At 40.3% G+C, this 19970-nt stretch overlaps 1 protein-coding gene across 4 annotated transcripts in view; it reads right to left on the reverse strand.

Annotated features, from left to right (window-relative positions):
* Positions 1-19970, reverse strand: part of LOC135489318 (cytoplasmic polyadenylation element-binding protein 2-like) — a 109451-nt gene that overhangs the window by 48463 nt on the left and 41018 nt on the right. For 2 of the 4 annotated variants that reach the window (XM_064774623.1, XM_064774622.1), the window contains 2 exons: positions 15506-15529; positions 3257-3439 (listed from right to left, as the gene is read on the reverse strand). In XM_064774623.1, coding sequence (XP_064630693.1) covers positions 3257-3439; positions 15506-15529 — 207 coding nt within the window. The remainder of the gene's footprint in view (positions 1-3256; positions 3440-15505; positions 15530-19970) is intronic. The other 2 variants (XM_064774625.1, XM_064774624.1) reach the window with 1 other exon arrangement.

Here is a 19970-nt window from a genome sequence, read left to right on the forward strand (position 1 = left end):
AATAATGACTTGCGGAATCAACTCACAACTCAACATGCCATTGACAACCAGTTTTGTAGGCAACTTCAGTGGAACCCTGGTAACACGACCACTTATGGGACCAAGGTTGAATGGTCGCGTTAAGTAAATTTAGAAGAATTGTCCTAAACAACCATACTGAAGATTGTTCCACAAATGTTATAAAGCTAACAATTCATTGTGAAAATGTCATATGGTAGTCCCAGAGCCACACAAACACGATTTATAATATCGGCCAAGATTTGCCAAGACATCACAAAGCAATTTCGAGAGTAGTTTCTAAGTGGCAATACTTCATGTGCTTCTAATCTAAAGAGATATTGATTACGGTGGAATGAAGGGATATGATAATATGCTACAACACATATTACACAGTTGTGTCTTCTTGTGATGATGTATTGTGCACAGGGAGTCGTAAGTTTTCAAACACTCAGGCGAAAAGTTTCAGAATGTTGAGGACAATCAGTTCATTCAAATAAATTTCTCCTAAGTCACAAGATTTCTCATCAGATGACAGAGCTCACTGCTTTCTATCTCATACTCCTATCTCAACCTTTCACATTTGAGCAAAGTCAATCACTTGAAATTCTTACTTTCTGATCAGGAATCCACACTTTCTGAGACATGTTCTATACCATCTAGATCAACAGCAAATGCTGATCAAGTCACCAACCATAAAAGTCCCAGCATGACTCCATCATTGTCCAAGGAAAAAAGCCAATGTCCAATAAATCAAGACATTATTGTGGATTTATGCTGGTCATTTCCTGCTTCCTCCGTTTTGATGTCATTATCCGCTGACTTATCGTTCTCCCACATGCAGGTGGATGCTTTTTCCACATCCCCGCCACTTCCTAAAACATGACGATTTGTAATAAATCCCCAGCTTTCATGTTCGATTAGCAGCAATGAGGAAAATTTCAACCAACAATCTTCGAGTTCACTCTCTGTTTGTTGGCACTGCACAAAAAGATATTCCATCTCGCAATTTTTCTTACAACTTTTGTAAAATGTTATGATTTGGAGTAAATTTTATTGATTACCCGCGGTAAGTACAAAGTAAGTAGCTTTGAAATGTCAAAATACTCATATACATGCAGCTGATGGAGCATGGAAGAACTAGCTATGACGGATTTAGAATGTCAACGTTCAGCTCTTACAAAGAGATTTTACGTTGAGTGTAGAGCTGTGTACATTAGTATTTGACATACACCAGTGAGCAGCACATGCTGATGTTGGAGAAATGACTCCCACTGAAATCAGAGTCGACCCCAAGAGGTCTCATTCTTGCTGCTGATAACTCAAGGAATCCGCCGTAACTGATCCAGGGATGATGAATAGCATTTTAATGTCATCAGATGAAAATTCCAATGTCGCTGATGTTGTTGTTGCCAGGGTTATAGCATAATGTGTTCAGAAATAAACCTCGGATGGCTTCGTGCCAGATTTTGGTTTATCATGAAACGTTAGTGGAAAATCTAAGGCAAAGTGTTTTCTCTGTAGCAACAGGGAACTCTTCACAAGTTGTCCAACATGGACTGGTGAAGAAGTTCTATAACAGCGTTTCCATTGATCCAAAATTGAGCGTTGAGTTAACCTAGCTTCGTTACTTGTGTTCGTTGTTGGTATTGACGTGGTCTTCGAGATAATCTTGCTTCATTGATTATGTGAGATCAGCCACATATCGACCAGAGACCATCCTTGAAAGATACCATTTGTGTATCGGTTTCTTTTGGTTGATCACATCACACGCCTTTGAAATACGACACAGAAGAAATATCAAATTATGGGATTTTTTACGAGGACTTTTCTGTTGATGAGTGTTATGGTGCAGAAATTTGAGAAGCAGATTCTGACTGGAGGTTGCATTTCTACCATGTTTGACTGAGACGTCAATGCACGTGAACCTGCATTACGCTATGAACCACAGAACTCTAAAGAAACTCACATCTCCATGAATCACTGTCTCCACTGACCTTGAATTAGTGTCTCGGTTTGGAAAACGAGCCGATAATTTTTGAATTTGAAAAAAAATCATGCTCACATCTTTTGAATATTAGCTATCCAAGCACGTCTCTCGCAAATAATCTACTGAAACCAGCCATGCAAAATGATGATTCAAATAAACGCCACTCAATAATGCTATTTGCTAATTTTCCCTCAACTCATGAAAGGAGTTGTATTTTTTAAATAACACACGGAATGGGTTTTCAATATCCGAATCCAACTTTTAAAAGCTTCATTTGAATGCTATGAAACTTGTTTAGGCATCGATTACAAAGGGAAGTCCCTGAGGTAATCAGCGGTGAAATGTGGTCAGCCAGATCCATGCCTTCCCTTATTTATTCACAGGTAATTTGACGTCAGTTTTTTGTCTAGTATGTTCATGAGACATGAAAATGTCATGATATGAAATCACATCAGGAACATTCTTGACTATGTTGAAATGAAAATTTAAATTTTTATAATGGCATTAGGAAGATAATTCAATACAACTGATGTTATGACTTTGGGATACACTTCCTCGTATTCCAAGACTTCAAATGGGGCAATACCATGAAAGGCTACTACAAATAGATTCACTTCATAAGAGACTGAGCCTCTTTCAGAAACATCATCTCTGCCTTACAGACATCTCAAACATGTAGGCCAAACAGGAACAAAATACTGATACTGAAGCCATACAGAATCTGCTGAAGTCTTATGCCTGGATGCTATTTTGAGCCAACGATGACATGCCTGGACACAGCCATTAGCACTGTCACAGAAAGGAAGGATGGAAAAAAGGCTTTCTTGTGTAAGAAGATAATGGTTAGAGAAAGAAACGTAGGCTGGAGAGAGATCTTTGATGTGTCCCTCTGGTAAGAGGCACTGCCACCCACTCTCCTAGAATGGAATCTGCAACACTGGGGACATGACTTTGAGTGAATGAATCGAAATAACCTGTTGGAGACAAAAGTACCGTAGACTGCCAATTGCTCAAATGTCAGTCAGTTAACCTTGGTTACTGTAAAAGTGTATGACTTGAGGAAACTTCAGACGTTAGAGGGAGTTGTCCTATCTACCGTAGCAGGAAGCACCCAACGGTAAATCAACTCAAAACTTCAGAGGTGGCTAAGCTTCCCACTGAGCACCACCACATTCAACTGTCACTTTCATGCAATTGTCCAAGGTTATTAGCTCAAAGTTAGGAAACTGACTTTGACCAACTGACCATGAAGTTCAAAACTATGCCTACCTTCATCTATATCTGGAGGTAATCCGCCGACGAAGACTTTCCTAGAATATCGTTCTATCCGTTCCATACCCGACTGCGAGTTTGGTGATCCTCGTGAGGGACTGTTGATGTTTGGCACTTGTTGGTCTAGGCCACCATCGTCCAGTAGATGGTTGTCATCGCCAAAACCAAATGGAGATTTTCCTGTAAAGAGAAACGTGGACAGACATGTTAGGAAAAGTGTGACAAGATGCTTTCCAAGATAGCTAAATCTTATGATTTTCTGACAATATATTTGGTAAAATAGCTCCAGACTTGGAACTTTCAGGACTTAGTTTAACCCATGCCTTGTTAAACTTCATTTGTTAGGTTAATTCAAACAATTTCGTCTTTGTCATCACAGCAAATTAGCCACACAGAATGGATTAAGAACTCGGCACGCAAAACATTAATTTTAGTTGAAACTGAACAAAAATTAAAGTTTCAGAGGCAGCCATAAAACTCCATTACATCATACCAGTAAGGCATTATAACGTTAGAGGCAATGCCTTTACCATGTTTTTCATACCCAACGTCAAAAATCAATAAAACTTTGCTGAGTTTTTTTTTGAAAAATGGGCCATTTAGCCTAAATTTCCAATTAGGTCTAAGTGGTGATTCATTTTGATCTCATAAATACTGAGATGTAGCCTGAGCTAACCATATTGTGCCAGATCCTAGGCGCCAGATGGAGTTCAAATGAGATGAATAGATGATGTGTCTGGGGGTGGGTGGGTGGTCATATGTGTATGTGGAGTAAGCATCATCTTCAAGTCAACAACGCATAATGTCCTTTCTATTTTGCATATTTTTGTTCTTAGAATAATCTGGAATCTCCCCCCCCCCCCCCCAAGAATTAGAAAATAGGTTTTTTACTTGTAAGTTCAAGGTGAAGAGGTCAGACCAAATTTGTCAAGTTTTTACAGCCAGAGAAGCAGAAAACAGGTCTTTTCAGCTAGCTATCACAATAATCGATGCTTTCAGCAGTGAATATGTATCAAATAGAAAATATCTGTCCCCTGATGATATTGAATCATTTGAATTCTTTATAATCGAATGGAAATAACAAGGTGGAGAAGGAATCATAGACAGATATTGAATTCAGATATACACAAAGACAACATATAAAACATATCGATATCAACACCTACAAAATATCAATTCAGCCTTTAAAATAGCAATCGAGTACCAACATCAATAAGATAAAACTCAACACCTGAATAACATGCCAAAACTGATGAAAATATTAAAGTAAGCAAACTCAATTGTTGTATCCCCCACCCAAATACTCATTGGTAAATGTCTCAACCTGTTACGCTAGTTCCATCGACTGCCACATGGTGTCTCTCCATCATAGCCAGATTTTTTATGAATGAAAGAATGAGGTCAGGTTCTGCAGGTGGAATATTTGTGAAAATAATCTATGGGTTGGATTACCAAGAAGAGGATGTGAAACTACTGCAGCTCTTATATGTGGTTCAATAGACTCCACTGCAGCTTGTATGCAGAGGATTAATAGACTCCACTGCAGCTTGTATATATGTGGCTCAGTAGACTCCACTGCAGCTTGTATGCAGAGGATTAATAGACTCCACTGCAGCTTGTATGCAGAGGTTTAATAGACTCCACTGCAGCTTGTATGCAGAGGTTCAATAGACTCCACTGTAGTTCAACATTCTCCACTGCAGCTTGTATGCAGAGGATTAATAGACTCCACTGCAGCTTGTATATATGTGGCTCAGTAGACTCCACTGCAGCTTGTATGCAGAGGTTCAATAGACTCCACTGTAGTTCAACATACTCCACTGCAGCTTGTATGTAGAGGTTCAATAGACTCCACTGCAGCTTGTATGCAGAGGTTCAATAGACTCCACTGTAGTTCAACATACTCCACTGCAGCTTGTATGTAGAGGTTCAATAGACTCCACTGTAGTTCAACATACTCCACTGCCGCTTGTAGTATGTAGAGGTTCAATAAGCATTTTCTGCTTTGAACTTTGGAGTTCAATTCGACTCCAAATCGAACACTTCATTGACATTCTAACTTAACAAACAGTCACCAAACCTAATTTTAAATATCCGCACTTACAAATAATAACTGACGATGAAACTGAAAGCAAAATTACGTCATCCTGGAGGAATGTAGCAGTGCCATGCCATGAAACCTTTGGCGGAATATTCTGATTTTTCCAAGCAGAGCGGTTGCTATTGATGTGATTGATTAAAGCTTGGTCGAGGGGTCACAAAGACAGTAATATGTATTCAGTGACAGGCACGAATCCAAGGCAGAATCACCAGCATTGGACGTGTTTTTGCAATAGTCGGGACATGAGATATACGGCCTTTGACACCTCCAGGAGAACGACAAATTGGCCAACTTTGCTGGCGATGAGAAATGGCTGGTTTATGGCTCTGATGGTCATGGAGGCATTCCTTCACTTCTGCATTTGAACAGAAAGATGTTACGGCTCATTCTGTCTGTGGGAAGAAAAAGATGATTCTCCTGGACATGACCGCTGCAATTGATATGAACAGAGTACCTCTGTGGAGATCCATAATAGTGACAGGTGGTTTGGTGGTTCAGACCATGGGCAGTGAAGAAGCGTCACTGCTGTGTCACAGAGTGAAACATATAACCTGATGTTGACTAATGGACTAGCATCAATACCACAGTCATACATGTACACACTCAACCGGAGAGGCAATGCCAAGGAAGACATCTACTTGACGTTTGAAAGCAATGTGGAGATTTCTTGAGTCCCCTATCTTAATTCTGCTAGACAACTTTAGCTAAGCTAGCTCAAGTTGGCTTCCCCAGGCTAAACATGCTGAACTGGAGTAGAAAGCTTGATTTGTGTGTACAGCTTGTTGGCATTGCGGGCTAAACAGATGCTATCCTATCTTACAGCTCAAGTCCAAGTTTGAGTTCGATGTGCGTAGGATCAAGGGCAGCAATGTTCCAGAAATAACAAAGTTATGGTGAAATGGAATTCTAGGTTGGTTTTGATGTTTATACCGAGATTATGCTCTGAACCGCGTATAATTGATCGCAATTAGCACTTTGGGGTATACGATATACTCTGCTTTTTTGGCTCATCTACCAGTTCTTTCAATACCTGCAAGTAGTTATCAATTCCCTGCCACATTTCAATTCATTTCACATATCATTCCAACAATTGTGACTGAGTTATAACATGTTCAGGCCCATGTGTACAATGAGATTTTGCTTCCGAAACATTTTATTCATAGCGGCTGCCCAACAGATGTCTCAACAGCACTATTAAGTCAATTTGAAAGTATTCAGAGACATAGTCGATTGTTTCTATTTTCCTCTCCAAATGTCGGCTATGGCCAACCAAGCATCAACCAGACACACCAAGCTGTTCCAGCGGTCTAGTCAAGCACACTTATGGCTTCCATTCTCCTTCCGTCCGTCAATAAACAACTCAACGCGTCATGTACCAATCGCCAACCAGCGATTTTCATCGCAATTACTTCATCATCATTTTCACTTGTTCAATTCGGCGTGGTATTTACCCACAGTCGAATCCTGGCACTTGCCTTGTTTGCTTTAGAGAGCAGATTGATGGTTGCTTGTTCAGCGCCTAAAACTTGTCTGCACAGGACATCATTGGCAAACATGTCAAACTTGCCATACGCTACTAATTAACAAATATTTGGAAGAGCTGAAGGAGATACAGTTATGACCAACGAGACAGAGAGTGTTTAGAGGAAGGAGACACATTAGTGGGACCTTGGCCGAGAGGGATCATTATCTACCAATCTCATATTTGTGGCAACCTCAAGTAGTTTGATCAAGGTGGTCTTTGCCTTCTCCAACTAAACTGTTACTTGTTTCAGAACCCCTAGCCTCAGTTTATTCAATAACTTCCACAGTACGGATATGTGTATCAACTATGTTTTCATCCAGGACTTGGACAATTGTGTCTGATGGAACTTTTTAAGAAGCATCAACATGTTTTGAGTGGGCTGACTGGTTTACACCCGAGTCCGCACGGCTGCCTCACAGACTGGTGTATTGCCACATGCTCACCAGGATTCAAACCAAAGGTGTAAAATGCACACGCTGAATGTGGTTTCCATGTAACAGATTTCAACTCCCAACAAATCCTGGAGCATATGCTTCAGGTTGACTGAAAGATGGTGTTCTAACATGCCAGGTCTTGTGAAATATTTCAAAAACTCAACAGCCTTTTCTCAGTTGGTGAAAATGGCGTTCGATAGGCCTTTTTACACGGTGCTGGTTCAAGACAACCCTCCTGAACCGTCACGAGGCGTGTTCGGTTCAGGACGGTTCATTTCGCTTTTACACGGGGACGGTTCGACGATCTGGCCTCGATCCGGCTCCAGGCCGGTTCGTCACTAACATCGTCAATTGGTGGCGCTGATCAATCCTGCTGGCGGTGGAGCTACGAAAATATCACAACCTTCAACAAATAATACAAAATGGTTCACGATGGCGCCGGTGAGATGCAGAGTTTTTGCTTTGGTACACAGCATTTGTATGGAAAGAAAGCTCTTGCTCTCGATAAATTGAAGATTTCACAGCAGTTTCTTTCCGCGGAAAATTTCATGCCAGGAACACGGCAGCTATTCCCGCAAATGACGTCACGCGAGTACCGTGTGCAAACCGGCTCGGAGCCGGTTCGCTTTTACACGCATAAATAAACCCTCCTCCACCGGCCTACACCGGCCTGCACCGACCCGAGACCGGCGATCGGAACCCGCCTCGGACCAGGAGGGTTCAGGACGGTAGGTTCGCTTTTACACGAGGGAAAATGAACCGGCTGGTACCTGAACTAGTCTCGATCCGGCTTGAACCCGCACCGTGTAAAAACGCCTGATGAAAGCCCCGCCAAATAAAAACTTTCCAAATTGGTCTCACTTTCTCCGTAATTCCTAGATCCAATTTCAATTACTGCTTATCACGATTTAAGACACTTCCCAGACTTCGATGTGTTATGTTTCTGTTGTTGTTATTCTCTGGCTAAATTGACGCCTGTTTTTCCCCCTGGTGGTTTCAATTGTTCACTCAAGCCTACCGCCAAGCAAGATAGTTTGTTGATCTAATTTGTTCTCTCATCATTTCGTTTAAAATTCTGATGAATTCACAAGAAACAGTGAGAATAGATGAAATTGACCATCTTAAGCGCCAAATATTGAACATTTACCAAAGGACCCTGATAGATTTCAGCAACTTGCAACTTTTTTATTCATGACTGTTTCATTCTAAGAACAGTAGAGAGCCACGAACTCTCCCAGCTCAATGCAGCAGGGCAAAAGGTCAGTTTAAAACATCCAATTTAACACCCGTCGGGGAAAAAGAGGTAAAAACGTCTGTGTATATACAGGATGTTGGAATGTTCGCTACTTTCTGCCGTTATGTTTTTCAACTGAGACGTTTACCTTAGGTTCCCAGAGAGCATATTATGGAAACCAGTATGTTAGTTTAGGGCAATACGAACGGGTATAAAAACCAGCTGCCGCAATGAGCAAAGACAACCTACCATACCTTTGATGCAAATGAAGCTATCTAGAAACAGCTACTTTCCCAATAATCAAAGATATTTCATAATCTTTTGATGGGAATTTCCGACTTCAAATAAGAATTGCTTCCTGCCCGAAATCCACGTCATATCCCAGCAGTAAGCTTGGTGATATTCACTTCATCCAAACAACAGGCAACACTGCAAACTTTTTCATAATGCACTCCAAGGAATATCACCCAAATTCATTTCAATAGTGGATTTTTCAATTGGAAATCAGGCAACCAAAACAGTGATTACCAATCGAAGGATGATTATTTCTCAACACCGCAACGGTTTGTTTCGTCAAGTTGATTGTGAAATCTTGGCACTGTTAGGAAGACGCTAAGCTGAAATCTATAGTAATCTTCTGTTGAGCTGCAATGAAATAGGCACCGAGTCTGTTTAAGTAAAGATAACCTAATACCTCAGCCTGTCATGCAGACTACTGTACATTTATGTACATGATCATACGAAACCTGACATGAAACCACCAGAGAATTTGAGCTTGCGAGTTTTTTGTTTGTTTTTCAATCTGCGTGAGGGTTATGGAGGAAATGAAATCATGATTAGATTTCATATTTTGAATTATGGCAAGCGGTCGTATGCCTATTCAATCTACATGTACTGAGTCACAAATCCCTCACATTGAGGGACGTCTGGAAAAAGTTGACGGTGAGGACAGGTGCTGTATATGCATAGCAGCACAACTGGATGACGTCACTGCAGTTGATGAAATCAACAGAGGAAGATGGTTTCAGATAGGACACACTGACCCCCTTTATTAACACTAAACCAGTATCTTCAGATTTGATGCCTATGCCTGTGGTGCAGTGAGCTTTGTCTCCATGATTTCGAGGACCACAGCCTGAATCTGCTGACTGGCCTGCCATTGGGTGCATCCCTAATACAGGTATTGAAACCATACTCACTGCATATACAATACAACTCTCAGTCAAAAAGCAAACTCTCAAAACCCCTGGTTTTAAACATGTTCATGCAAATTGCCCCACGCAAGGACTGAAATTCTTCTTGCCATTGCCAATTTAAGTCAGCAAAGGCAAAAACTGCTTTGTAATAAAATTCCATTCTACAATGATTGCAACTTCTGACAATAAATTGCAACTTTCCATATTGGCAACTGTCATTAACAACATGCGATAGATCTACTATAAATCATGAGTCATTTCCCGGCATTGTTTAAGCTTTTTGAACTGATCCACCAGCGGATGGAAACGAATGGCAATGTTACTGTTATGAGCTATTCATAATGATCGAACGATCACTACGCTAGTCTCTGTCATTGGTAAACATATTCCCTATTCCCTTTGTTGTCGGAACAATTCTAGTTTGTTATCATCAATCACGCCACTGTGCAATGTTTGGGAACTTTCCAAGGTGAGGTGGGTATATCTAATTGAGACGTCAAATATCTGAAATTGTCTGCTTATCAAACCAGTCACTAACCCCCCCCCCCCCCCCCCCCGTCCTTACTCCTTCTATGGCAACAACAAGACACGAAGTGAAGCACATACTATGGTTCAGAAGTTTTATTCTGATACTAACCTACAACTTTAAAAAACTTGTTAGATACAAAAGAAATATATTTGGTCCACAACAACTTATCAGTATGAAGATGAATCATCCTACAAAAAACTCAGACCAATTGGAGATTGGAGCGTGCCCTTCTTGATCAAGCTCCAGTCTTCCAGTACAGATTTACTTCTGACACTGTGACCACTTTCCAATGACATCTGAGAGTTTTATGGCATGTTTTCAGTTGACATTGTGTCACTTGGCTCAGAATCGAAGTCTCAAATGGAATATTTCAAAACTTGTTATAAGTTTACTGACGTCAGATGCTTCGCTTCACATGTTGAAATTGAAAACTCCATTCAAATTGACATAGTTCTGATAAACGTTGTATTTTGTTTGCAAATACAGTATCGGCCTCTGGGCAAACTGTATTGGAATCTGTCACTTCAAAATGAAATGTTTCAAAAATAATATCTGAGAGAGAAGCGGAATATGTTTGAAGTCACCAATTAGAATGTGGCGCTATTTTGCCTGAAAGACAAATAGGAATTGTTGACTGTGAGGTCATATTTCAACCTTGACTAAAAGCGTTTTCATTGATTTTGCTGGGAACTATTTCCCCTTAGGCAGATAGCCCTGCCGCTGAAACTTCTATTGAGTCAACGTTCATTTTCATATATTTCATTGGAGAAAAGTTGGGAGAAATTTTTCAATTCTGACTTCAATGGTCTGGCTTTTCCAATAGGTCACCTTTTATAACCAACTGTTACAATTAACTTGTCTAAAACCAGTTATCTAGATCATACTTTCTTCCATCTCCCAACTCCAGGTCATTCAAAATGTAACCCAGTTTATACCGCCTGCTCCTTTTGTTTCAAAATACACAATGATAGGACATACATTTGTAAACAATGTACTTTAAGCTCTGCTTGAGTATCAAATATTCAATGATATGTCATGTCATAAACTTTTCCACATAAAACGACCAATTTTTAATCAAGTAATTGAATTTTATTTCCGTTTCACTAAAAATAAGAGAAATCAACTGAGGCCAGGCGAACCAAAACACAATTAGAGCTAAAACCGCCATGTAAATCATTGCCGATGTAAACATTTTCATCTAATATGTTCCGCAGCAACTCATTTTTACAACTTAATTAAATTTTAATGTTGAGAGTAGGAATGTTCACTCATGGACAAAATGGGAAAATAAAACATGTTTTGAATAATCTATGATGATGGAGATACAATGGGGTTGGAAGCACATTGCTTAATTCATCGTCAACTTGGGTAAGAAATACAGGAATTATGCCTCCACAGTTTAAACCATGACCATGATGAAAGGTCTACTGTACACAACATGGTAGGCTAGGATGAAACACAACTACAGTGATGTCATCGGCATGGACATTGTTTGCCTGTCATATGATCAGTTTGTATACTACAGCAGGAAAGCTGGCTAGGCAAACTGGCAGAGACTGCAGGAGATGACATGAGAGCTGAAACCACGCCATATTTTGATAAGGCATCAACAAAGTGGAAGCCTGAAAAGACACCCCAGCAATCATTTTCAGGATGAACCTTCCTCAAACCAACCTGATGGCTCAGATTGTTTCAGAAAACAAACATGCTAGGAACAAGTTTCCTATCTGTTGATCAGCCACGAGTAATCAATTTGACAAGTCATAGTTTGATAGAACTGCCTAGTCTTGCTCTTCCTCACTTCTAACTGACAGCAACCACCACCTGCCTCAAGTATCATACACATATACTAGACATGAAGTCGCCTTGATTTCTCTACTTAGCACTGGTAAAGCTGAAATAAGAGAACATCATCATCTATCTCGACTACCTGTTGTTAAACAAGGTTTGCATGTTGGATTTGATCCAATCGGGTCCCTTGCCAGTGCAGTGATGTGGGAAGACCATGTTTCAATGTTTGTGGTAAGCAGGCATAACCTGAGGCTTGTAACCTCAGCAGAGCAAGTATAATCACACCCCATTCTCCCCAAGCTACCAGCTAACACATTCCTTTATTATGAAAGTCAAAAACTTGGATGCAAACACTGAGATGTTTGGCAACTCATTCCTTGAGGCCTTGGTTGTTCATAAACATGTAAAAACAAAGTCACTAACTCAACAACGGGTGTTTTAATCAGTTGGCATTCTCCTTCAGACCAACACCAAGTTGATAATGTTCTTTTAAACAACTGCAGTTTTTTCTCTTAGCTTCCCTTTCGGTGATCATTTCCATCAAATTAGCAACTTTTCTCCGGTTTGCCTTCATTTTCAGGAAACTTATCTTTAGGGAAACATTACTTTGCAATTTTCAAAGATTTCTCCCAATGCCCCGACTCCCATAACAAGATGAAAACACACAGCGGCACCCCTCCCACAATAAAGGTCACATGCAATCAGACGAGCCTTCCCAAGCTACCGTAACAGGCATATTGCGCCAGATTTTTTCGCCTTCGTTAATCACGGAGTTCCCAAGAGTCATTTGTAGTCTTCTGGAGTAAAGTCCAACGACTGTTGACCAGAATAATCTTTACATGATGTCGAGTTTCTCCTGTTAAATATGTAGGTGATTTGGTTCAGCTTCTGGTGAGGCAGACTCTAGATTACGGAGTAATCTTTTAACTCTGCCTAGGCCACCAAGGCACACTGCAATTATCCGTTCAACGTGAGGGACATGTCCTTTACGATGTTGATGGAGTAGCATAGATTGCCATAGGTTTCCTCTGCCTGTCATGGCATGAATGAGTTTTGTTAGGAAGATGACAGACAGCTCAGGATAGGGAAGTTTCAGCGGTGTTCAGGGTATCAAGAGGAACTGCCTTGCCAGTTATGATGGATCATTTTTTGTGGCAGAAGTTTTGACAGATAACTATTCAGACCTCATCTTCTTTCCTGAATAGATTCCTGAACAAAAAAGAAAAGAATTTCTTCCTCAGGGTGACAAAGTAACCATCAATAGAAGGGAAATATCAACCATAACTAAGAAAGTACAGAAGCTCAGAAAATGAAAGGTCACCACCAATGGTTTATCGATCAGAACAAGTGGCATTATACAAGAAAGATTCCCCTAGATCCGACAATGAATATGAGGCAATTATGAAACAACATCGCTGTATTATATATCAGCCCCTCAAGGACCATTTTCTCGAACAATTAGGGAATGGTTGTGGTAGTTAGGAAAATTTGAAATTAGACTCGATGGCCATAAATCATAAAATAATCAATATTCTGCGGCACACTGAGACGCTTCAAGAAGATTGATGCAAATTAACCTCACTTATCATTTCTTGAGGGAAGAAAGATCAAAGCGAAAATTTGAGGGCGAAATTCTCTGAAAAAGTGGCAAGTTCAAGAATAACACGGATTGTATGTTGATCCCACAGCACTGAAATATGTGCTGATGCTGAGCATTGGTGAGATATTTCTAATTTAGATATGAGGGATGGCCATTTTGGGGACTGTTTTAGGACCTAGACACTACACATCAGTCATGAGGAGGAGGATGAAAGCATTAGCAAGTAGTGACTTTCAGGTGAGTCTCTGGAGATCTCCAGCTAGACCAGCTACCTGGCCCTAGCCCTGGCTGTCCCTGACCTCATGAATCAAGCCAACCGGTTTTGGTCCAGGTATAAGGCAATTAGTCAGCAAAAGGAAGGCATCAACCAGGGGGAGGCCAATTAGTCCCACCAGAAACTTACCAATACCGGACACTATTATAAGGTAACACAATCATGGCCGGATCCTGAGCGAACAGTGGAATATTGCAGGTTATATCATAATGTGATTACAAATGTCATGGGAGAGCACAAACTGTTTGGAAAGACAAGGTTCTGAGAGTTTGTTGAACATCTATTCAAACTGGTATGATGGTGTTGACAACCCTTGACTTGCTAAAACGTTATGTCAAACTTAAAACTGATTACACAATTTCATGGAAATACAGCTCACTGAATACTAGACGAGATAAAAACACTGAACAACATCGAGACGTTTAGAGGAACAACTGGAGCGACATTAAAGTACACGTAATTAATGATAGAAATAATCCTCATGAAAGGACACGTATTGGTGTAATTAGCAAAACGCTTAACGAGGAGGAGGCAGATGGATTGAGATGGATCGGAAATGAACGCAACATTAGCTCTGTTTTTCCATCAAGATAAATGCTTGAATAAGAGCTGTAAATGACAATAGAGTGAGAGAAGGGAACAAGATCAAGGAAGCTGCTCTTCACAGCTGGAGATTTTTCAGTTGAGGGAAATTCTTTCATTATATGGAGTCTATAGGATGCAATTGTGATGATTGGGTCTGGGTGCAGATGGAATGGGCCAAAATGCAGCTGACCAAGCCTGAGACTGCAGATCTGATCAGTAGTTTTAGCAAGCCATCTGGAACAGCCAATCCAACGAAGTGCACTGCCAAATCTGGAATTATGATGCAATAGAAAGGGATAGGGACAATGAAAATTCACAACCAATATCAAAGATTTTAAAAGATTTTTTTTTGAAATTTGAAGAGGAATGGGCCATAGGAAAGAAACATCCAACACCAACTAGAGTGAAACATGAAAACTGCTATACATCCTCCACGCTTTGTCGAGGAGGTGAATGGTCAACTAACAATAGGGGGCGCACTGCTTTCCTTCGAGGTCCATGACAGCACTCACAGAGCTGAAACCTGTTACCTAACTCTCATCATGTGACAAATGGAATGTTGTGTGATATCAGACACACTGTACCTTGATGCCACGCTTGATTTGTCACACGAGAAGAAGTTTGCTGATCCCGAAATCATGATTTTTCGACAATGTGAGTGCAGTCATCAGGCCTTGAACAAAAGCTGCAAGGTGAATACTGTCCAAACCATTCACTGCTTCGATAAAACACAGACAAGATGATGGACACCAAAACCAGACATACACCTGTGGATAGGATATAACGAAGGAAGGAACAAGAGAGAAATTGCACTTAAACCAAAAGTAATCAGAAAGAGTTGTGTAAACCTGAGTTGATTGGAACCCCCTGTACAGTTATATAGATGCCGTGAACAAATGTACAGAGATTTCCAACCAACAAGGGTTAAACTGAACTAAGATAATGTTGTATTGTGCTTGAATGAGACGGATAACTACCTTGACGCTTCCCATAGCCTCGGCCTGCGGAAATGTGAATAAAAAACATTTTAGCATTCATGTCATTCAATATCAGTATCAATGACAATATCACAGTTATTACAGAATTGAAAATTTGCAGGAAAAGATAGTGAGAAGCTGAGATGCATTGCACTCTCATGATATGGTCCGAGTCATAAGAATCTCAAAATATACATGTACCAAGAAACAAACACTTGAAAACATACATCAATGGACAGGAGAAAGACAAAGATCGGCCCCCCCCCAGCAATTTCAACCATAGGATTCCAGCTGCATTGAAAAACACAGCAGATAAATCCAAGGTAACTGAATTTCCATTAACAAGAAAACCTTGAAACACACCCTAGCTAAACCTTCACAAAATAGATTTTTGATTGCATTAGATATAAAGTACAGCGCTGTGATTGTGTTTATTTTAGGCCTCCATCTGCCAGGGAACCATTATCTTGGAAATTAGATGGCGGTTTGTATATGACAGTTATGACAAAATATAAGGGGAAAAGACTTGCTGCGTGAGCATGGTTGATGAGGATTTGAGAATCATGATTGAGAGTCTCCTTTTGCAGTGTCACAAAACTTGAAATTGAACAGTAATAATGGGTTCTTTCTTTAATGATCAAGAAGTCACTCTTGGGTGAATTGTAACATATGTTGATATCATGCAAGGATGCTTCAATTCAGCTGCAACATGCAAATATATCATGTATTTCATGTTGCATTATAGTTGCATCCAATATGCCCAAGGGTTTTCCATATATGATAGATTGAAATACCAATTAATCACTAATTAATCATGATAATGTGCTCTGCCATTAGTAATCTATGTATGTGTTCATTAAAATTCATCTTAAGTTGATGAGGGAGACTGACGGCTGTCCCTGGGCTAATTAGGCTCATCAGGCTATCACTTAGTACCCTCTGCCCAGGTGGAGCATGTATAATGGATTCTCCAAGGCTGCTCAAGGCTGCTTCAAGGTTGGAATCCTCCTTGGCCAACCTTGTGTGAACTCAAGATGACACAAACCAGATATTACAAGTATACCATGCAGATACCTCTTTGTCCATTGATTCTTAGTAAGACTGATGTGACGCATAACGTAGCTTATCACCATTTACTAAATTGGACCATGCAAGTGCAAGGCTTTACTTTCACCTATTACATGCCATTAGTAAATGCATTACAGAACACCATTCAGTCAATATATTCTATACTGAACATAGCAAGGATATAAATAATTGATTATCAATTATGCCTGTCACAATGCATGAAGGAATGATTTTTACTTTAGAACACCTGCTGATACTGAACACACTCAACCTGTACACTGTAAGTGTAGGTGAACTTTAGCAGACTTTAGACGACTATAAGATGGCTTGAACCACCAGAAGATGGGTCAGTTAATCATTCTTTGTACCTTTGATTAACAGCCTCTGACCATCCGCCATCCCAGGATGTTCAATTCTACACAATAATGTATGTCCATACATACTGCTGACTCAGCAAGTTTGCTTTGGCAATGCAGACAACAGCTCCCGACATCAATATTTTACAACAGCTGATAATGGTATGAATATTTGAACACCTGATGACGTAAATGCCCATGCCGAACTCCATGTACATACATGTACAACACCTGACTGTTTCCATCGGCAAGAATGGGTTCCCATCCATCACAGAACGGCGCCACCATTGCTTTACTGATACTGGATGCCCGATGTAATAAGTCTTCTTGAGAACGCATGGCTGTGCTACAGGTGGATGTAGGCCACCTTTACAAAGCAAACACAGACAAATTGCTCTATTTTAAAGCAAATACTTTGTCAGGACTCAACTTATCAGCCACCGCAAAGTCTGGTGATTCGGTGGTCAATCAATACAGTGAGAACGATGCCACTATACCCCATATAACTGAATGCTCACTCAGTACAGAACTATCAGCCCAACTGGCACCACCAACATCCAAACCTAAAGCCATTTTGCATATGTCACTCTTAATTGGCCTCAGGTATCTTTAATGTAAAGGACGCGCATCAAAATGACACATCCCCTCCAGCTGTCCCAGGACCCCTCAAGAGTCAATATAAGAGAGATTAAACTGCTATCTTTAATTGATCACTTCATTTCAGTTTGGTCACATTTGATCCCTTTCTATTGATTCTGCGGATGTTTTTAATGAAATCCTTGCACGATTGACCCGACCTTGACTTGAGGCAGAGATCTGACATACCATAGCCTTGTCATGACAACACTCTTCATTACGCATGCACTTTATCACATTGATCCATTCTCTATTCGTAATCATTGACAGTAAGCCCTTTTTCATGTCCAATTCCATCCTGGCCAGAGATGAACGTGTAATGCATTCCAAATCATCTGGCCCCGCAATCTATTTTCTCATCTGTCACCATCTTTGCAGGATTTTGAGCAGTTCAAAACTGTGCTGAGTAGGGGAGTTTAATCGACCCTTCAGACCACCAGCAGCAAGCCAAGCAAACTGCCCGACATAGATTTGGACCATCAATTCAATATCTGAAACTTCGTATCGCAAATTCTGAGCTTCAAGTCTTCCTTCTTTACCACTCTTCCTATCCTTGGGGCTAGGGATGGATGGTGGGATATGAATAACCTGTTATGCGATGATGATACTTCCATCACAAAAACTTTCGGCATTGGCACCATACGCTTCGACTTTCTGCTTTAACATCAAGAGTATATTCCAATACAGATACATGTGCTCGAATAAGATGAAGAAACTGGAGCATCAGAGTGGATGATGCAAAGCTTGTTGTTGATGGGAGTCAGAAGCACTTTTAGCTTTGATGTAAACAGTCATTATGATTTATGCTCCTGAGAACATGGAAAGTGTTCTAAGGCAATTAGATTACAAAGACACTCATTATGTTGAAAATGGAACAGTGATTGCCACTGAGAACTACATGTATATACTGAACCTCGAAAAGGTTCATCAGCCTGATGTCAAACAGATTACTAAAGGCTATTCTTTCATACCACAAAAACATTGCTCAGAATATTCATCTGTACCTTACGAGACATCAAATGAGCCAGACTCATCAACATGAAAAATCCATGTTTTACAAACATATAGACAGGAACCCAAGTGGTTCATCACCAAGGACACCTACCCATTGATGTATCACTGCATGCTACATTATGCACATCGCATACATCGGCAGACATCCCACGCAAAGTGTGAGGAGCACGTAGCCTTGAGAATGACACGATCACTTAAAGAAAGCACATCAAGGCTGCAGCATGAACATCCATGATTGATTCATGGACAGCCATAATCTTGTCCTAAGCCAACCCCAAAGTGATGTCATCAGCTTTTGGCATTCGGCAGGTGTCGTTGCGATTAAAAGGGAGACAAGTTCTGTTGGGATGACACATGACCCCAGATGAAACGTCAAGGACGCAGACAGTACAAATTGTAGATGATTGATCGATGATGGTAATTGAAACACCACCCTATAATTATATTCCCCTGGTGGTATTCTTAGGAAGACAATTTATTCTATCGAAATATCATGTGGTTTTGTTCTTCAAGCATGCACATTTTGCCGGCATCGAAAATATCATCTCCCACATATCAAAGAGTATAATGTGCTCAATCTTCAAAACCTATTTTCAACTCAATGGCAAATTTTGAATTCAGATTTGCCTCCTCATTCAAGATGAATCTGAATGGAAAACGCTTCCAGGGAACGATGAAAAATGTTATCACATGACGCCAATTATCTCTTATTGCACGCATCATCAAAGGAAGCGATTTGTAATTTCATCTTGGAGGAGAATAATCTTAGCATCTACATCAGCAATAGCCTGCAATTAGTTAAAGTATACTGTCGGTGTATCACTTATGGTGGTAGATAATTTGTTTATGAAAATTGCATTTGGTTCATTTTTCACCCAGATCCCTATTCTTGGTGTTATTCCTGTTGTTATGGAGCCATTACAATGCATATGTTTTGTGCTCCATTGATTTGTTCAATGTCTGTTTTTAACACAGAATAGATTATATAGCCACTCCAGTCATAACACTTGTCAGACCTTGAAATAATTTTGAGAAACATTCCTGCTAAGTTCTTCCCGACCAACCAGTGAAAGAGAGGGCTAGTGCGCAGAGCTTTTCTCACACCCCATGACCCTATCTCTCCAACCAGCAAGCAAAAGAACGTCATTACCTACGAGTGCAATCTGCCACAAGCAATCGCCGTAATTTCCATATCACCATTTGATCTATGGCTTGGAACAAATCAAAAGCATTTTTTGTAAAAAGTCAATTCCATTGGAAAATGGATCAAACAATCCCACGGTTCTGAATGAGCATCGGACAAATCCCACAGTGAATATGTAAAATATACCATGACAGAAGTGAAGTCAAATGTACTAAACTTTCAACACATTTTAAACAAGTTGCACTAC

This window comes from Lineus longissimus, chromosome 6 (assembly GCF_910592395.1).
Source record: "Lineus longissimus chromosome 6, tnLinLong1.2, whole genome shotgun sequence".
NCBI classification, from domain to species: Eukaryota; Metazoa; Nemertea; class Pilidiophora; order Heteronemertea; family Lineidae; genus Lineus; species Lineus longissimus.